Here is a 20,261-nt window from a genome sequence, read left to right as displayed (position 1 = left end):
CAAGGGGTATATGAACTTTACAAAACACGTGAACTTTAAAAAAAAGTCAATGATCAACGTCAAGTGACCGTGTCAGGTTAAAGGTCAAGACATCTGGTGAAGTTAACCGACGCGACCCGAGCAAGCCACCAGCTCGTGTTGGGTAGGGATGTAAGTGGCAAATAAATGGCGTCCGTAATCCTATTTAGTTAGTTTTTGCTAGCTTGATAGTTCATTTTTCTCAAACAAACAAAAAACCTTTTTGAACTATCATATCATAAGTGAACTTTAAACGGGATTAAACGGGACCCAGTTGACGTCCCTAGTGTTGGGTGGCCAGCCCACGCGGGGCAACGCGTGAGCGCCGGTTGGTCCTATTGGAGAAGGTGTGAGCACAAAGAGGTACGGGAGAGGGAAAAAATCCCTTGGCTCTTAGGGATTTTTTTTATTAATTACAAAAAGGTCAACAAATCAATCTTTTTTAGGACAAACTTGACCTTATGTTGTACCCATATAAAAATTTGACCAAAAAACACTCCTGTTGAATTCTTCGCAAAAAGAAATTCCAAGGATAAAAAGTGTGAACAATAACTTCTGTAGTGTTGACTTTGTTTTTTTTCTCCAGTATATCCTGACAGGTATAGAACTTTTTATACACGTATACCACTTGATAATGTTTGTTGCCAAAAAGTTTTGGCATTTTTGAATATTTTTATAATCACATATATGCACCCGAAAGCCAAACGTCAGCCTACCAAGGGAGAGATAACGATGCAATGGTTTTTTTCGAAAAGAGGAAAAGATCCTGGCCTCTGCATCCAGTGATGCAAGCACCCATAAAAAACACCGAGATTAGCACATGAAACAAATGTGAGTTGAATTGTTTTTTTTTTGTAAAGTGAATCGAACGGAATTGAGTGGATGAAATGAGGTATTTCCCCTTCCAATAAATTACAGTTGAGAGACGCCATCAAAGATTACAGTTGCAAATCGTCCCTCCAATTCCAAACGAATCAAATCGAATTTAACAACCGCAACAAAACAACTCCCAAAGCCCCCCGTGGATCCAATTCTTTCTTGTATCAACAAGAGGCCCATTGGTTATTTCACCTCCCTTAAATCAATTCCTACGGCCCATTCCCCCCGTCGGTCCATCCAAATCCATCATTTTTTCCCCTATCAAATGAAACCGATCCTCCCTACGTGGAATTTTCTTTGATCACCCTCGGCCATCAGACCCGTAGCTCCACGGTGTGCTTGAGGTCGCCGACGTGCAGCGTGTGGCCGCCGAGCGCCACCTTGCGGCCACCCAGCTCGTCCGCCACGCTCAGGTCCCTGCACACGTCCACTCTGAACGCCACCGTGCCGGCCTCCCCGGGCGCCAGCGACACCTTCTCGAACCCGAGCAGGTGCTTCGCCGGCGCGTTGTGCGCCGACGGCGGCGACGAGAACAGCAGCACCGAGTGCGCGCCGGCCACCTCGCCGGCGTTCTGCACCCGGAGCTTCACGTCGAAGGCCAGGTCCTCGCAGTGGTCGCCCGCGGCCTCCACCGACGCGCACTCCTCGGCGCGGCACGGGTGGTCCTCGGCCAGCTGCATGGACACGTACGACGGCGGCGCGGCCACGAGGCTGTGGGACATCTTCGTGTAGCTCAGCCCGTCACCGAAGGCGAACACCGTGTCTCCCGTGTAGAACCGGTACGTCCGGCCCGGGTAGCCCGTCGACGTGTCCGGCCGCATCCGCATGTCCGTCATCTTGACCGTGTCGGCGTACGACGCCGGGTACCACGTCACCGGCAGCCTCCCACCTGCGCGTCCATGACCAAAACAGAGTGCTCGGTCGTCAGAGAATGCTCGGCATAATGTGGTGACCACTGACGAGCACCTGAGAGAAAATGATGCAGAGACGGAACGGCACTTACTTGGGTTGTGGCTGCCGAACAGGATGTCGGCAATGGCGGCGCCGCCGGCTTCGCCGGGGTAGCCGACCCAAAGAATGGCGGAGATCTTGTCGCTGGCCTTGGCGAACGAGATGTCGAACGGCCCGCCGGACATGACGACGAGGATGACAGGGCCCCTGGAGGCGTTGGCGACGGCCGACACGAGCTGCGTCTGCTGGCCCGGCAAGAGGAGGCTCGTCCTGTCCAGGCTCTCGCGCTCAATGGACTGGTCGGCGCCGACGACGAGCACGGTCACGTCGGCACTGGCCGCGGCCGCCACGGCGGTGCTGAGCTGGAGGCTGTTCCCGCTGCAGCCGACGTTGGTGCACCCCGGCTGGTACACGGTGTTGACGCTGGCGCCCAGGCCCTGGAGCGGCGTCGTGTACTTGCACGGCGTGCCTGGTGGCATTGTCAGTACACAAACACTTTAGTCCACCTGGTGAAGCTGATCATAGTATCAAGTTGTGAACAGCAGTGAGAAATTTGATTGATACCTTCGTAGTTGCCGATCATGGTGAAGCTGGCATTGGCGTTGGGCCCAATGACGGCCATGGACTTGATGGACTTGGCCGAGAGCGGCAGCGCGCCGTTGTTCTTGAGCAGCACGATGCCCTGGCGCGCGGTCTCGCGCGCCAGCTCCCGGTTGGAAGACGTGCACACGTCCTTGGGGCCGAGGCTGCCGAAGGCAAGCTCCCTGGGGTCGCCGTCGAAGAAGCCCAGGCGCATGAGCATGATGAAGTTGTTGGTGATGGCCCGGTCGACGTCCTCCTCCGACAGCTCGCCGGCCTGCACCGCCGCCACCGTGTGCTCCGCCAGGAAGTTGCCGCAGTTGAGGTCCAGCCCTGCCGCACCCAATTAGGCAATGTCAGATATCAAAAATTTCAGAATTCCGAATTTGCTCAACACAAAACTTTTGAAGTTTCACGAGGAAATGTTCAAATTATTTGACATGTCTCGTCCTCAGGTAGAAGAATTTCTATTTTCTTTCTGTTTCTGCTTCATCTATATGTTGTTTGGAAAATTGAAGCAAAATGACAGGCATGAAACAGAGAAACAATAAAAGCTACTAGTACTACATAGTACACACTTGAACATGTCTGGATTGCACTTATGTTTAGGGACCATGGATGATTTAATTGCAAGCTGGATCTGCAAGAACAGTAGCATGTATAATTGCGTGGGCACACCGACACAACCGGGGATAATTTCTTGAGGTCGGTCAGGATGCAAGTTGTGGAGGTCCCTTAAGCTTTAAAAAGTTGTTGCCAAGAGCCCATCAATTACACCGGACCGGACGCCCTAACAACTCGATGGCTACCGCTAATCTCGACTCGTACTGATTGCCTAACTGCTGCTAGGGGTCGCACTAACAGTAATAGATCATCATCCAAACATCTGCATTGTCTGTACTACATCTGCACTGGATATGTATAGTTGGATGATGTGTATTGTGACGAATGGACGGACCTGATTTGATGGTGATGGCGGCGGCCTCCTCGGGCGTCTTGGTGTAGTGCTGCTGGGTGTAGAGCACGTCGACGGAGTCGCAGTCGGACACGATGTATCTGCATCCAGAACCAAACATGGACATATCATCAGAAACTCTGAATGTACATCGTCTCTGAAACTAAGTAGCAGTGCTCCATTTTGCAACATGAGTTGGGCAAGACGAGGTACCCGTTGAGCTTCCAGTCGCCTCTGATGACTCCGGAGAGGAGGTCCTTGTCGGCGCAGGTGGGCTTCCCGTTCACCTTGTTGTAGGAGCACATGACGCTGGCCACATTGCCGTCCAGCACGCAGCTCTTGAACGGCGGCTGGAACGTGTCGTCCAGGTCCTGCTGCGACACCTGAATTTCACAAATACACAATGGAAAACTGTTACAGGATTGCAATTTTGTGCCATTACTTTCTGTTTTTCTTTCTCCTTGCTAGTTTACAGCACAGTAGTGTGGATCTTCACTTTTTCAGAAAGCTTGGCATGTTGCTTATCTCACAACATACTGGAGTGGAGTGGCACATACAGTGAGTAGTGAGTGACTATACTTTGAAGGAATACTTTTGAGCACTGATTGCAGCAGGCTCACATGCACGGTATCTACCTAATACGACACCCATGATTAGGCGCGCGCCATTATATAACTTATCTGCTTAGTGTTCACATTCTACTAAAATACACAGAAAAAACAAATGACTCTCCTCATGTTTCTGTCCTTTCAGAATTATAGAACACGCACTACCGTACCCTTGATGCATAGGAAACTGGATTAGATTCTGGGACAAGGGCTCCCAGACGCTGCCAGAGGAGGTGCAAATGCAGCATTGTCTTGTTTTATGGGTGTTGGGCGATGGGTATTTGTCTGCCCGGATCTGCCATTCTTCAGTGGAGCTGCAACCACCAGGATCTGAGGTGTTAACAACTCGCAACTTGCTTTCCTTCATCCACCTACACGTGTCCAGACATTCCCTAATCATTGCTTAATCGCTCCATGATTACGCAACTACTGCTCCATATTACGTAACTGAGCGCGCTGTCTAATTTAAGTTTGCAGTGGAGTGGATCAGGGTGCAAACTGTTACCACTAGTAGTAGAAACCACCGCGTTTGCTGCCTGCCCAGGAAGCATAATTGTACTTCCACGGAGCCAAGTGCTACTGCTCCGTAAGAGAAATTAGCGATGCTGTTGCCGGTCGGTGCACTTGGGCATCCCAAGAAACGGATCCAATTTAGCACGCACGCACACACTGATTTGGCCTATCTAGCCATCTACTTACTTTTAAAAAAAATGGTGATAGATCGATTAAATTGGAGAAAGTGAAGCAGGCCTTGCCGACGCGCTTTTGTCAGTAGTGTACTGGGTACATCATTTACTCGCACGTAGTGCATCATCTACGAGCATGTCAGAGACGCAGAGCCGTCCATTAACCCAATAATGGAAGCCAGCCAGGCAACGTAGCCCGAAATCAGCTGATCCCTGGCTACATAGTACTACTACGCTGAAGTGAAGCGAGCGAGATTATTACTAGTGAGCTGATCATGGTGGTGGGAGTACCTTGGCGTCGAAGGTGTAGCGCTCGACGCCCTTCCAGTTGTCGACGTCGTAGGCGGTGTAGTGCTTGCAGCAGGCGGCGACCTTGAGCGCGCCGTCGACGACGCCCGCCGCGCCGGCGTCCTGGAGGCCCGTGACGTAGCCCACGGCGTACTTGCTGGCGAGCAGCGGGTCCTCGCCGGGCGTCTCCTGGCCGCGGCCCCACCGCGGGTCCCGGAAGATGTTGATGTTGGGGCTCCAGAAGGTGAGCCCCGCCAGCCCCACGTTGTGCATCGCCCGCGCCTCCGTCGACACCACCTGCACGCGCCAGTCCAGATTGTACACACGAGAAAAACCATGAGAATTAATTCGGACAATGTCGACGACCCATGAACGGTGCACTGAAGTGCTACTAGTAGCTGGGCGTTGGTCCTGGGAAGCAGTGGATGATGATATGGTAGCATGGTAGGTGCAACCGAATGGAGGAAAAAAGAGTGATGTCGGACGGACAGCAGTCACTGGGCTGGAGTGGACGCTGCCTGCTGGTTTCTTGCGACTTATGAGAACCCTAATTTGGTGGGTAGGCAGGCAGGCTGCTGGGCCTGGATCCCAGCCAGCCTCCCCTACCTCTCCAACTCCAAGGAAACAAAATAGACTCCTCTCAACAAAAAAAAGAAACAAAATAGACCGACTAGTTTAAGGCCCTGTTTGGTTCCAATAAGTCAGGTGACTTAAAACCAGTGACTTATAAGTCACGTCTGTTTGGTTGCCATCTGACTTATAAGTCATCTGAGCGCATCTTTTCACCTTGTTTTTTATGTAAAGGTGATGGGACCCATGCAAAAGGGGATGACTTATAAGTTATAAGTTGGGGTAGAGCAACTTATAACTTATAAGTTAGGATGACATAAGTTAGGATGACTTATAAGTTGGGTCCGTTTGACAAAATAAGTTACTTTTTACACTTTTCGACTTATAAGTTGGTGACTTATTTGGAACCAAACAGGGCATCAAATTTTTAACCAAGACGGAATCAAAGCCAGGCATCGAAATGCACAGGAACGGCATCTGCTACAAGCTTGCTGGAAAGACACTTTTCCCAAACTCGACGAGGACAAGGGCTAGCTGGTGACGGTGGTGGAGTCTACGGCAATTTGCACTTGGCGATTAAAAAGCTGGATCATATGGGCCCTCAAATTGATACCCCCGGTACTGCTACCAGATATTATGATTGGGGCACTCGTTCCTGAATTACTAATCCCCACCCGGACAGCGACGCCTCAACCAGGAACGGAGAAAAATCTCAAGAGAAAGGCATTTTCCTTGCTGACAGGCCGCCATGGACTACGTGCTCACCGCTAGCGTCCAATCAGTGCAAATCCACGGACGGAAAGACGAGACAGCAAGGCCCCAATCCTCCATGTCCTCGCACTGTGCGCACACATGGAGGGTCATGGAGGAGCACTGTCCTCCGTGACACTACACTGGCCTAATTATGATTCCTTGAGCGCGTATTATTATTACTGGTCCAGTACGAAGTGTGAATGTTCATTTTTTTTTTATAAAGTGTGAATGTTCATTTGAGAGAGAAGATTTCACATGGGCACAGCACCGGAATGATAAATTCCGGTGGTGGGGCCGGCAGTCTGGTGCTCGCTGCCGCTCCAGGACCAACTTGCTCGCTGCTGCGTACAAATTCCCGTGACACTTATCACGTCGTAATTCGCGGCGCGGCGGCAGGACGTCGCTGCGTTGCCATTTTTAACACGTCGGAGTTACCCTACCGGTGTTAATTTTAATCACTGCTGCTAGTGTTAGACTGCTAGCGCAACGTGCCAACGTCGTGCGGTACTGATTATAGACTGCGCGCTCCTGGATCTGCATCGCGTTGTTACTCGCCGGAGCAGAGCATAGCAGAGGAGTGCAGAATAGCTGGTGCGTGCCGTGTAAAATACCGCTGCTGCGAGTGAGTGGCTATCGTATCAATCATCTCTTCTCCACATGCATGTCGCCATTGATTTGGACTACAACACAAAATGTACGTGCTGATGTACTAGTACCAGCATGTATCCATGGCATGGCAAGGAAGAAGCCAAGACGCATACATACTCCTCCCTCTCTACGGTCCCATGTAGTCCTACGAGAACTACGGCTGTACGCTAGCTTTAGATTTAGACTGAGCAAAAACGCATCGCATGCTGCGGCGCCGGCGCTGCTTTTCGCAGCACGCTAGGTTATTAGCAGCTGCTGCAGCAGCGTTAAATGCACGCCGCGCGTCCGTCCGTCGCCAATGGCAGCTAAAGTCGCCGGCGGGCGGGCGGAAAGGCGCCGTGCGGCCGGCCGGCCGGACGGAATAATGTAATCCAGAGCCCGTATCCAATGCAGTACCAAACGGCATCGCACGGGCTAACGGAAAGACGCAAAAGCAAGGCACAGCATTCCCTGACGCCTGATCCACACTTGCACCCATCGAATCTCCGCTCCCCAACCCCAATCCACCACCACCAACCCGCACTCACAGTCCACAAAGCTCGCCGGGGCAAGCAACCGCAATGCGGACGGCGGCGGCGAAGGACAGATTCGCATGCTTCCTTTTCGCCGCCGGTGCAAGTAACGGTGATCGAACCGAAACTAAACGAAACGAAACAGGGGGCGCGAGGTCGGTGACTGAAAGACTGACCTCGCCGATGGCGCGGAAGAGGGAGGCGTTGAAGGAGGCGGCGGTGAGGATGGGCTGCGGGAAGCTGGTGGCGCCGGGCACCAGCGGCGAGAACCGGGTGCCGGGCCCCACGTAGGACACCCCGTGCAGCGCCTCGGACCACCACTCGTACGCCGGGATGCCCAGCCGCCCCAGCGCCGGCTGCTTGTTCACCAGGAACCCCACCTTCTCCGCCAGCGTCAGCCGCGACACCAGGTCCTTGGCGCGCGCCGACGCCGACGCCTTCCGGTTGCAGAACCCGTAGGACGCCAGCGTCGCGTTCGACGCGTCGCACGCGAACACCGGCGTCTGTGCCTCCGCCACCTCCACATTGCCGCCCCAGCTCAGCATCACCGTCGCCACCAGCAGCACCACGGCCAGGAACGGAGGGCGCGCCGCCGTGGCCATTGCTGCTAGCTCGCCTCTGGCTCTCGTCTGCGGAGTACTCGTACTGGCACTGGCACTGGCACTGGCGATATATAGAGTGGTCTGGTGGTTGCGAGCCGAGAGCGTGGCGTGGGCGTGGGCGTGGGCGTGAGCTGGAGCGGCCCGTGAGGGGGACGGCGGTGGCGGGCGAGGCTTTGTTTTCCCCGTCCCGCCTCCACTCTTCTCGCAATTTGTGGTTTGTACTATACCCAGCCCGTGAGCGATGCCATTCTTGGAGCCATCCGTCCATGCATTCGTTTCACGCGCCTCACAAACTTCTTCCCCCTCTGCCTACGTTGCAACAACAACCAGAAGTCCAGAAGTCGGTGCCGTTTCTTCGTGACAAGAAACATGTACGTGTCCTCGCGTGTGATGTCAACCGAGCAAAGTCCGCGCGTTTTCTGACCTGTGACTTGAATTTTTTGGTTTCTAGAGCGAGTTTGAACGGCGGTGCGCTGATTCAGATGTGGCCGTGGGACGCTTTGGACTTTTTTTTTTTGAAGGGAGGGACGCTTTGGACTTGACAATGCGGCTCGTGGTAAAGCGGCAGGGCGTAAAGGTGGCACTTTGAGAATCTCAACGTGGTGGATGGCGGTTGATGGGTGCCGGTGGTTAACGAAAGAAAGCAGGGGTTGGAAAGCTGCTTTTGCCGTGAACGTAGGCAGATGCGATCTGGTTTATTACTTCCAGCCGGGGTTGGTAATTACCACTGTGAAAGCAAGGTATACTTCAATCAAGAACTAAAATGGGATAGTGTGACGGCACGGGTTGGGGACGGAGATTCGATTGATCGGCCTCGGGCGAAACAGTGCGGTGGACGGTGGTTGCCCGCCTGTGATGGAGGCGAAACAACGAATAATCGATGACCGATCGGCACCAAGATGTATGATGAGGAATGAATGAGCATTGTGCGTACCCTACGAACGTCCGGTGGTTGGGTCACCACCTCAGCTGGGTTCGACGGATCTGATCTGATCCGAGCCGATGAATCATATCATGGCCCTAATCCGATGAGAGAGTTTCAGACCATCACACATGCAATGAGAGGCAGTCAGTCAGGCAGGCAGCCGCGGATCGATTGTGTTGCGTTAGGTGGGGGGTCTGGTCTCTGGGGGCCAACTACGTTCCAATGCTCGGGTCGCCTCACGCGTGATGGGCGCCTCATCACCTGGACCATCGGTGGTTACGCATACCGTTTTCGTCTTCGTCGGCCACCCGCAGGCCGTACGTACGTGTTCATACAAAATCAAACGGATATACACGCGCTTCAATCAATGATGCTTTTCTCTTTGGCGTCCGTCCACGAGATTTAGATCGTGTTATCCTTGAGATCACGCGAATCGCCGCCACCAACACACAGCACTCGTTTCTCCAAAATTCACAAGAAACAAATGCAGACCGAGCTTCAGAACGTGTGCTAAGTCTTGGGATTAGCATGTACACGCATGTGTTTCTTCTGAACCTCTGGCGTACGTACATGTCCTCATCGAGCCAAATCCCGTTCTTTATCCATCGGCATATCTCGTGATTGATACGTGTTCATATACCTCGACAGCAACACACGTCGGAATCACATGTGCTAATTAACTCTCGGGATTAGCTCCGGGCAAACGGTCCCGCACGCTGAGGTTACCCGGCGACCAACCAGCCAACCAACCATGAACCCGCATGCTCATCAAAGAGATTTCATTTCGTCCACGACGCCGGGCGAAATTACGTGCAGCGGGCGGTGGTTTCCCTACGGAGGAATGCCGAACCAGGGGGCGATGCCTGCCTTGCTTTCCCCGGCAACTCGATCGGTCCCGTCGTCGTCGATCTCGCCGTCGCCGGTCAATATGCGATGCCGGTACGGTGGTGCTACGTACGTTTGGTGGCCTTTCACTTTAGGGAAGGAAGGAAAACTACTCTTCTGGTTGGTTTTACCTGCACTGCACGCTCGGTTTGGACGCCGATCTCTTGCGTCGGGAGCACGGAGGGTGTGCTCGAGTAGTGGCTTTCCAATAGCGGGAATGCGTAACGGAGCTGCGGCCTGCGGGTTGGGAAGATTGCGTGGGTACGACGCCGACATGCCGAGGTTGATCCAAAGGCGTCGTCAGTGTGCAGCCTTGCAGGTGCGGCGGGGCTGATGGGATCGTTGGGGTTGTCGGGGAAAATGTCAACGGAAAGTATGCTGGAAATTCATGCATGCTTTTCATGCACTGGTAGCCTCTTTCGTTAATTCGTTTACAACCGGCCCAGGGGAGAAACAGAAAAAAATGTCCACGGAAAGTGGCTTTTCAAGGACTCAAGAACTTTGTGCATCTTTTGAAAAGGTACGAGCGTGTGACCCTGCCATGCATGTAGCGAATGTCCATATAGGAAAAATATGCAAATATAAGATATCTCCAACGCCGTGTCGTAGATCGGACAGATTGTCCGTCCACCCCCTCCTGTCCCTCGCGTCCCGTGGCCGTGTCCACTAAGGAACTAGTTGTGTCCCTCGTGTCGCCTCCTCCAAGGCGACCGAGGGCACTAACCTTAGCCCCCACCGTCACCCCCCTTCTCTCCCCTCTCCCCTCACCGTCCCAAGAGGTAGCCACCAGGAAAGCCTGTGCGCCGCCGGCGAAGAGGACAGCAGGGATCTCGCGTCCCACAGTCATGGCACTACTGCCTGGAGGGGCGGTGCACCGCGGCACGAGATCTTCCTACAACGGCTACTCCTCCAGGCCCCGTGGCGTCACTCCGGTGACAATGTGGAGACGACGGACTCGACGGAGATCTACAATGCAAGGCCCCGAAGCAGCGGCTCCAGACACGGCGTCGGGAGCGTCCCCTCCATCGGGAATGACGAGCTAGGAGGTGGCTTATGTGGTGGTGCCTGGGGGGCGCGGATCAAGGGATCATGTACCCGAGTTCATCGTTGGAGGCACGTGGCGGTCGGAACTTTCTCCGGCGTCGAAGACACTTGATGCGGGAAATTCACAGTCCTTCGGGGTTTGCGGATCTAAAGCCAGTTGTGGGTTCGGAAAGGCGTGGCCGCCGATGAAAACCGCGCCGACTTTGGACTTTGCCATCGATGGTAGCGCATTGCGTCGTTTCCTTGTTGGAGGCATCATTGTTGCAACTCTCGTCTCCCCACCCACGATGCTCCAGGGGAAACCCTAGATCTGTGTCTCCTGGATCAGACGATGGCAGCACGCAATGTCGTTTTCTCCTCCTGGGGCCATCGTTTTTTGGAGCATATGCTAGCTAGAGGACAACAGAAGACAACAGAATTGTGTAAATTGAACACCGGGGAAAGAACTTGCATGTCAAGCCGAAGACATGATGACCGAGGAAATTTGTGGACTCCGGCTTCGAAAACCAGTTCAGGGGCTACAGACAGTGTCCTAGACTAGGGGGTACCAACCTAGTTGGCCCACAGTCCCCGGGCCGAGCTTATGGCCCACCGATCTCATAAGGAAGGACACCAGAAGCCTTGAATCTTGGCGTAGTGAAGATGGGCTCTGCCGAAGACTTGGCGTGTACCCCAAGGATTGCTTTGGCTGTTGGCGTCTGCTTCCACAACTGGCAACCGACCATGTGTAACCCTAGATACCCTCAGCGCCCTATATAAGCTGAGGGGTCTAGTCTGTAGAGACAGATTGATTCATTACACACCTTACAGTTAGAACATAACATAGAATCTCGAGGTAGATCAAGCTTGTACTCGATACACCATCATCAATACAACCAAAAGCAGGACGTGGGGGTTTTATCTCTTCGAGAGGGCCCAAACCTGGGTAAACAGCTCGGGACCTCCTACCCGAGATCCGCCGTTTTTAGTACCGACAATTGAGATGGTTGCAATACTTTTTGACAGATTATTGGGTGGTTTACCATTGAGGGGTGAGCGACTCTGGCGTATGATCTTGAATTGCTTTCATTCGGTAGGGATCGAAGTTCTTGAGCTCATGGAACCAAGCGTGAACATTTGAGGCAAAAGGTTGAGCCCTTTTGCTCCATGCCTTGAAAAGGATCAACAACAGTGGTGAACCAAGTATCACACAACAATTTGTCCTTCCTCAAATTGAAACTTTCTTCCCTACCATTATTCCATGGGTTGACCGATCGACCGACCGTTCAAATCAAGGCCCGTCTGCTTGATATACTAGTCTGGTTGCTAGGTGGACGAGTCCAGATGTTAGGTGTACATGCTCGGTTGCTCCGCGTACAGTTTGACCAGGAGTCATCAACTTATCCGTCCTCGAAGCCACCTCTGTCGTGGATGATGTCTAGCGATCTGCCCGTGATCAGTCGGCGTTGCGCCCTGTTGAGACATATGAGTAAACAGAGAGCGGGTACCCCAGTTGATCCACGCCCGACTTCCACGACCGGATAAGCTGCAGTGATCCACGCCCGACGTCCGCGACCAGATAAGCTGCTTACTCCCTGGTCCTTTGGACTCGGTGGCACGGTTGTGGGTTGACGAGTTGATCTTACGAGTGGCCACCACCTCTGAATCCTCCTCCTCTAGCTACGACGACCGTCTAAATGGGTTCATGCGGTGAAAATGGTGAGATCGGGATAGAGGGCGGTGACAATGGGCCGGAGTTGTCGTAGCCCTATGTGACGGAGATCCGTGAACACCCGCATCCAAATTGTGAGAATTCAATCGTACAAACGCGTCCATGAACATACGGGGCACCTTGTTGGACGGCAAAAAGTGGTGTGGACGCGTCGATACAAACGTTTTGAATTGCGCTGGATCTGGTGATCCGGATCCCGACCCGATCGTGCCGGCACGCTGCCGATACAGAAAAGATGCACCGCGACAAGAGAGCGCGCGCGCCCGCCCAGCAATGGGTGCACGCACGTGATACTACCAGGACGGCAGGATGGACGGGAGGGACACGCCCAGAACACGCGGTTCCAGTTCTAGCTAGGCACCGCCATTTCTCGGAACCACCACCGCTGCCAGCAGAAAAGCAGAGGAGTGCATGTGCAATTGTGCATCCATGCATGCACGATCAGGGCTGCCCGGCAAGCGGCCAAGCCGGCGCATGCCCACATGCCCCACGGCGTCGTCCTGGAAGCAAGCCGGAACTGAGCGCGCGCGGTTGCTCGTCGAGATCCCGTGACTCGCTCCATCGCGTCCTAGGTAGTGGTAGGACCGTAGGATTATGTATGTACGTGCGGCGTGCGGGTACGGGGACGGCCAATGCGTCGCCGCGGCCGGCCGGTCACGGGCGCGTGCCTTGGCATTGTCCGCGCCGTTCGTACGTTGCATAGCGTGCCGCGAGCCATGCCAGGACAAGGCCGTATGTTTGTTGCATGTACTATGTATGACTCCGTGCAGCGGGGACTAGGACCGCGCACATAGGGTTGGGTTGAGCTGGCCCTGCGGCGGCCAAGAAAGATTGCCCCAGCACTAAAGCGCCGCACTCACTCGTGCACGCTTACCACCCTTGATCAAATTATGATCGGGATATTTCCCCTGTGTATGTCTAAGGAACGCGCATCCTCTTCAGAATCAGACCAACTGTTCCATTCAGGTCGGCAGTCTCCCACAGAAACGGAGTACACGTCGATCCCTCGGTCCATAAAACATCGTTTGCCATGGGACGGGAAGGGATCAATTGCAGGCAAGAGCCGAACTGACCAGCGAGAAACACACGCAGAGCCAACAATTCGTTGGCAAACCTTCGAAAACAAGGACGGAAAGCAATTCATACATGTTCCGTCAGACTGTCACACACTCACACGTACGCATTCCAACAGATCAGGCACTTGTCGCCGCCCCTGCATCTGTCGTGTGATAGATATGAGGTGGCACCGCACGCCCATGATTTTATGAAAGAAAGATGCCCCCCGAGGCTGCATTCAGTCACGCAGCATCACCGGAGCTCATGTCAATGAAGGCTTCAGCTCCCGGCCACCCGGAGAAGGCGACGACAGAGATTAACAACGGCTAATGGTTTCTGTGTTCGCAGTGGTGGCTGCACTCGTGTCATCTAGGGACTAGGGTGTAGTGGTGGCGGCGGTTGTTGGTCCGTTCCCTAGCTTTGCCATGGACAGCACACCCACACCCGCAGTTTTTAAAGGAAATTTGTGCATCCGAACTCCACTTCTTGTAGCGATCTGCGTGCCAGGTACTACGATATACTATGAGTGGTGCGTTAGTTATGCTCTCTCAATCAGTCCAAGTATCCTCTCAGCAAGAAATCAACCGAAACATGAACGCATCGGGTTCGGTTAGTTTGCCGGACGCGGCCGTCGAACATTTTTCTTTTCAAATACTCGAACAAGCATATGGGTTTCTTAACGCTATCAGGTGTCCACGCCCCTCTCCAGTGCTTATAATCGTCGCTATATGGTCTACGAACATGGGTGTAGTTTGTTTAGCTTATTGTGTTCTTTGTATTCTCATGGTGTTTGATGAATAGATAAAAAGTTTTCGCGTCTCTGTTTTACTCATATCTAAGTGGTCCACAGGGCCGGTCCTGACTTTTCGGAGGCCCGGGGCGAACTTAAAAATTGGGTCTAATGTAGTGAAAAATATAAATTACATTGATATAAAGCACAATCGGCGCCAAAAAAGAAGATACAAAGCATAACATTTTTATGCCCTAAAGAACTCCCTTTTTATTATTACTAAAAATATATATCGGATCTAACTTATCTGCTATCACTTTCTTTCTTCTTTCTCAAAATCATGTTTTTAGCCAACGTTTTATAAGAAAGGAGTTGAAATACCTGAATTTGTCGGTGAAAAAATAAAAGAAATCCAGCTATCCAATCCCAAGCATATCGGATCTTCCTAGGGTCCACATATCCTCAAATGAGCAACATGTACATAAATAGAAGATCAGTCTGGGAATCGCTAGAAAACAAAGAAAAACAGTACAAAGATCAAGCGGAAAAGGACTATGCAATTACAAGATCTTTGTAGGTTTTTGACCCGAGAAACTGTCCTGTTGCAACTTGCAAAGTGAATGAGCTTATGAAGTGTTGCGCTCTGCCTGTGGCCGTCCGCTAGATGAGAATACTTATATGCAAATCCATAGGGGAGTGAGATGGACAAACTGAAAGTGTATCAAAGAAATCAACTTTAGCGGCAGTATCCATTAATTTGCTAGGCATACTGCATGCTTCGGGAGTAGGAGCGGAACGGGGAACGAGGAGACAGGAAGAAGAAACGACGGTGGCTGGTGTTACGAGATGGATCAATTGAATCAAAACTGGGACGGTGTCTTTCAGAATTCACGTAACCTACTAGTTTTTTCTAGCAGAACGTAACCTAGCTGATTGGGCTACATGCTTTAAGGCCCATTTTGTTCGGTTGTGTAGCATATATGCACAGGGCTGGGCCCCCCATTGGGCTGGGCCCTAGGGCGTTGCCCTTCTTGCCCCTACCCAGGGCCGGCCCTGGTGGTCCACGGACATAGGGTTTAGGGTTATGTCAAAAGTAATGGGAAAAGGAGGAAAATCCGGTTCGAAAATAACATACGCCTCGTTAGGCCACTTTTAGAGTTGTTCACGGCCTCGTATAGCACCACTTGCATAGCCCATCAATGTATGGTTACCCCAGCATTTTTTTCATTTTTGCGAATTTCTTTGAAATTGCGGAATTTTACAAGTCGTGATTTTTTTTTCCAAAATCAGGATTTTTCTTAAATTTGTGAACTTATTTTTTTTCTCAAATTCCATGAACCTTTTTTTCCAAAAAAATGAACTTCTTATCCGACCTAGGTGAATTTACTCAAATTTGTAAACAAATCTCCCAAATTTCACAACTTTCTAAAATTCATGAACATTGTTTTGAAGTCATGATTTTTTCTTTCAAATTCATGAAATTTTTTCATTTTTTGTTTTCATGGTTCTTTGTGAATATTTTCTAAAAGTCAATGGTCAACCGATCAGCAGTGGACCGATCCAACAGCGACCAATCAACCTCGATCAGAGAACCGGGAAAACCGGAGGTCCCGATCGAACGCTCACGAGGGGGGCTTGTGAGCACTGGTTACCCTTCCTGGCGCTTAAGGCGCTGGGAGGAGGTCTTGCAATCGTTAGTGCTGCGACTGCTCACGTGCGTAAGTACATGGCCGACCCATTAGGAGTCCTTGCCACGCGAAGTGATTGAACAAGAAATAGCAGTTTTGGAAACCTTCTAGAAGGTTCAAAGTTTTCCTTTTCGAAATTTTCTCTTCTTTTTATTTTTTCTTTGTTTTATTTATTTATTTTTTTGTTTCTCTTTTTATTCTTTTATTTCGTTTATATATTCATAAATTTCACTCAATGTTAAAAAAAGTTAGAAAATTTTAAAATGTCGCTATTTACAATAATAATGGGGATTTCAAAAAATGTTTTCACGCTTTTTTTCTTCATGTTTTCCAAAAATCTTCAGAAATTCAAAAGTGTTCACGTTGAAAAAGTGGTCAAAATATTTTAAAAACCGAAATTTAAAACGGTTTTCGCTTTTGAAAAAATTCAAATTGTTCCAAAAATTGTTCTGTGAAAATTCTTCGCGAATTTAAAAATTATTCAGTGAAATGATTTTTGATTTATTCTTTGTGAATTAAAAATTTATTTATTTAATGATATTCGAAAATAATTCGGTGAAAATTATTATTATATTTTATGAATTCATGAATTTGGCAAAATTTCAGTGAACGGGATTTTGAAAGCGAACAATGTTTACACTGCACTACCTGATTCAGCCCGTCAGGGTGGGCCATGAGGCCTTCTTTACACTGCAGGGCCTCGTCCCCGCCCATGGCGGTCCAGGCCCTTTCGCAGAACCAGGCCTGAATAGCTTTCCCCCAGGGAGAGACCACACGCAGTAGCCGCCTAACGCCTCTCTCCAGCCGCCGCCGGCCGCCGTCGAGTCCGCGGTCCTTGCCTCCCGCGGCCGTCTGCTAGCTCCGCGAAGCTCGCATCTTTCGAGGGATAGTAGATAGGCGGCAGGTATGGCGGAGGAGGTGCATCTGGGCCTGCCGGGGCCGTGGGCGGAGGACTACCGGGAGAAGGCCGACCACTACACCACCAAGATCGGCGGGGTCCCTGTATGCCATCGCTAACTTGTTGTTTTCTTCTCCATCTCTTCTTCAATTTCGTTACCAGAGATGAAGCTATGCTGCCCCTTCTCTTGGGAAGTTGGAAATAAGCTCTCCTGTTATGCTACATGCTCCAATGTGTTCTAGTACCAATTTTATCTTCTGCTACTATCCAAAGGTGGAACGATTTTCCCAAGGGGAGGCTATTGCTAGCTCATGTTTAAGTAATTTTCTGAATCTTTTTCTGTAGGATTGGCCAGCCGAGGATGTGGGGACTGAAGCTGAATCACTCCAATGCAAATTGTGTGGAACCAGGCTCTGCCTTGTTGCTCAGGCGAGTTTTTTACTTTACTGAATTAGCTAAGAATGTTAAGAGCTGAAGCATCTTCTGATGGACGTCCATATAAGGGAATGGAGTACTGTGAATTTATCATCTTTGGACCTACAGACTTAACAGCACCCTAAATTCTTGTCGCATACTAGCTTGTTTCTATGATGGTAGCCAGCACCTATATCTCAGCACTAGTAGTTTTGCCATGTTTTTCTTATATGTGTGTAGTAACTTCAGGTTTATGCTCCTCTTGCGAAGCTTAACATTGAAGAGAGGACACTGTATGTGCTCGTTTGCCCGGCGCCAAAATGCAGCCCTAACACCCAAAGGCAAGCATGTGTCACTTACCATTGGTAGTTTGGTACAATTACATGTTATTCTGATCTTCAGTTTGATTTGAGGTTAGTTTGTCTGACTTCTAATTTTATTTGCTTCTTAAAGTTGGAAGGTCCTAAGGGTTCAGAAGTGCCATACTGGTATGCAATCAAATGATAATGGGGACGGGTCAGTCCAAAGTAAAGAAAAGGTTTGCTCAAATGAGCCAACTCCTTCCTGTTCTGTGGGGAAAAATAATGAAGAAGAAAACAAGAGTTCCAACACCAATGATGATGATTTTGATTTAGATGCCTTGGCTGCAGCACTCGAGCAGGCTGCAACGGTGGCATCCAACACAAAGAAGAAAAGTAAATCAAAGCGTGCTAATAATGTCCCTAGAAAATGCGCTGTAGTGAAGGAGAAAGTAAATGACCTGAGTATACCAGGTGAGGGAAATCTCTGCAGAACTCCTTACCATAAGTGTAAAGTCCGAGTGTTTTTGTCTCATGAGATTTTCTTTCTGCAGTTCTTCCTTGTTTCTATATCTATTACGACAAGGAACAGTCGAGGGGGAAAACCAGTGTAGGTTCTAGTAGCTATGAAAAACTTTTGGCAGAAGAGGTAATGGACATGGGTAATGATGAAGAAGAAAAATGGGAAGGAGAAAAGTATGAATATGATAGTGCTCCTGGGGCCGACAGAACTTTCTTAAAATTTAAGAAACGGTTGGATGCATATCCTCAACAATGCTTTAGGTAGAACTCATCATGTCCTTGTTATTATTTGTTATATCATGCTTTTCTCTAAGTATACACCTATTTTAGTTTCAGAACCTGATTCGATTTTTGGTGTCTAATTACCTGCAGGTATTCATGTGGTGGTAGTCCACTGTTGCCTACAACTAACTCACAGGATGTTGGCACATGTAAGCTTTGTGGTTCACGACGTCAATATGAACTTCAACTGATGTCCCCATTATCATATTTTCTCGACCAAGCTGGTGATGGTTCCTCAAATTGTGCACCTAATGCCTGGACTTGGCTGACTCTTGTTATCTACACTTGCTCCAAGGTCTGATCTTAATTTTCAATTTATTGATATTAACTAATGATGAAGTTCAAGGATCTGTCAAGGCTTGTGCAATACTTAGCAGCAGTCATATCGCTTCAAAACTTGATAAATATATCCATTGTACATCTGCTTTTGGATAATAAATATGTCCAGATTGATGCTCCTTTTTCATTGCTAAAATGAAGAGATAAGAGTAAATACATGGCATGTAAAAGATTTCCTGGAAATACATCAGCCTAAAATATACACTCTCCACACCAAACTCTTACGGAGTGGTTTTTTATTTAGCACGATCCAGATGAATGGAATGGATAGTAGACTAATTAAACTCCACATGCATAATGAGAAGTTGCCTATTAGCAGTTTTCCCCGTTTATTATTGCGGAAATAGGGTTTCCCCCCGCTTTGTATTACAAAGCAACCATCACTGAACAACCAACGAAAGGTGCTGGGACGGAAGCAGCACAGGCACGCCCAAAAGAAAAGAAGGCTGAGAAATGAAAGTTGTGCGCTGTCTTTATTTGTTTGTAGTCAGCTTATCTTGCTGTGTTTTGTTGAGTATATCATATTCCTAACAATAACCTACCGCTCGCAGAGTTGCTGTCCTTCGTCTTGTTGTGGGAAACAGGGCAATTGCTGCTGGGGAGTAGTGGAGGAGGAGATAATGATGCAGGAGGATGAAGCATGTAACGCGTGATGTGTTAAGCTATCTGTAATCTTGTGTGTTTTCATTGTTCTTGTACTCTGTCAATTTGACAAGTCAGTTTTGTAGGACTCCACCGAAGTACCAAACTTGTTAATAATAATTCGTCTTGAATTTCTCGTGGTGTAACTATCAGAATGGAATGATTATGTGAACATTATTGGAAGTTAAATTCTAAATGTTGAGTTTTTTTTTAAAATAATACACAAGTGGCACATCCAGGAGACTGTGAAACAACCATATACCATTGAGCTATACATTAAGCGAAACACCAGCGCTTTCAACTTGTTCACAGGTGCAAAAGGCATGTCATTGTCCTCCTCTTGCTTCCATCATATCATTGAGCAGGCCTTTGTCCTCCTCTTTAATTCTATATATGATGAGTTTGTCCTGTAATTCTAAATCATGTAAGTATTTTATTTGCTTGCCATTGGTTTCATGTATAATTAGAGCACAATGAGCTTCTATAGAAAGGGAAAGGAATTTGGGTATGTGAGACTGTTTGAATGCACCTGTTTGTTTCTGCTCTATGTTGGCGCATGGTATAAACAGTGCATCCCTCTAAGTCTCTCCAAGAGTTGATATGCTTCGGAATCTAGCCGGCTCGATTGCGCCGGGCTCAAGACGTCAACATAAAGGAGAGGAGCAGGATTAGCAGGGCGTGTGGTGTTAGAGCCCATCGTCTTGGGATTGTCCATGTAAGAATGCTTTGTGATCAGGTGGACACCGCAGCAACCGCAGCCATCATGGGCGCGGTCAG

The 20,261-nt window shown here is 49.9% G+C and overlaps 2 protein-coding genes across 2 annotated transcripts; one reads left to right on the top strand and one right to left on the bottom strand.

The window, feature by feature from the left end:
- Nucleotides 1-897: 897 nt before the first annotated feature.
- Nucleotides 898-8,223, bottom strand: LOC125540128 (beta-D-xylosidase 4-like). Its single transcript, XM_048703716.1, has 7 exons — nucleotides 7,624-8,223; nucleotides 4,968-5,261; nucleotides 3,596-3,765; nucleotides 3,386-3,483; nucleotides 2,413-2,760; nucleotides 1,901-2,317; nucleotides 898-1,786 (listed from the first exon to the last, which is right to left on the bottom strand). The coding sequence occupies exons 1-7, from the start codon at nucleotides 8,047-8,049 to the stop codon at nucleotides 1,212-1,214; spliced, it is 2,328 nt and encodes a 775-aa protein (XP_048559673.1). The 5' UTR covers nucleotides 8,050-8,223; the 3' UTR covers nucleotides 898-1,211.
- An 8,609-nt stretch (nucleotides 8,224-16,832) lies between these two features.
- LOC125534368 (programmed cell death protein 2-like) lies at nucleotides 16,833-19,691 on the top strand. The gene is made up of 7 exons (XM_048697621.1): nucleotides 16,833-17,090; nucleotides 17,332-17,415; nucleotides 17,650-17,741; nucleotides 17,854-18,173; nucleotides 18,254-18,482; nucleotides 18,594-18,798; nucleotides 19,394-19,691. The coding sequence occupies exons 1-7, from the start codon at nucleotides 16,995-16,997 to the stop codon at nucleotides 19,493-19,495; spliced, it is 1,128 nt and encodes a 375-aa protein (XP_048553578.1). The 5' UTR covers nucleotides 16,833-16,994; the 3' UTR covers nucleotides 19,496-19,691.
- Nucleotides 19,692-20,261: the final 570 nt, after the last annotated feature.

Source organism: Triticum urartu, chromosome 2 (genome assembly GCF_003073215.2).
Source record: "Triticum urartu cultivar G1812 chromosome 2, Tu2.1, whole genome shotgun sequence".
Taxonomy (NCBI): Eukaryota; Viridiplantae; Streptophyta; class Magnoliopsida; order Poales; family Poaceae; genus Triticum; species Triticum urartu.
Note: the sequence above shows the minus strand (reverse complement) of the source record. Positions and strands in the feature narration are given on the sequence as shown.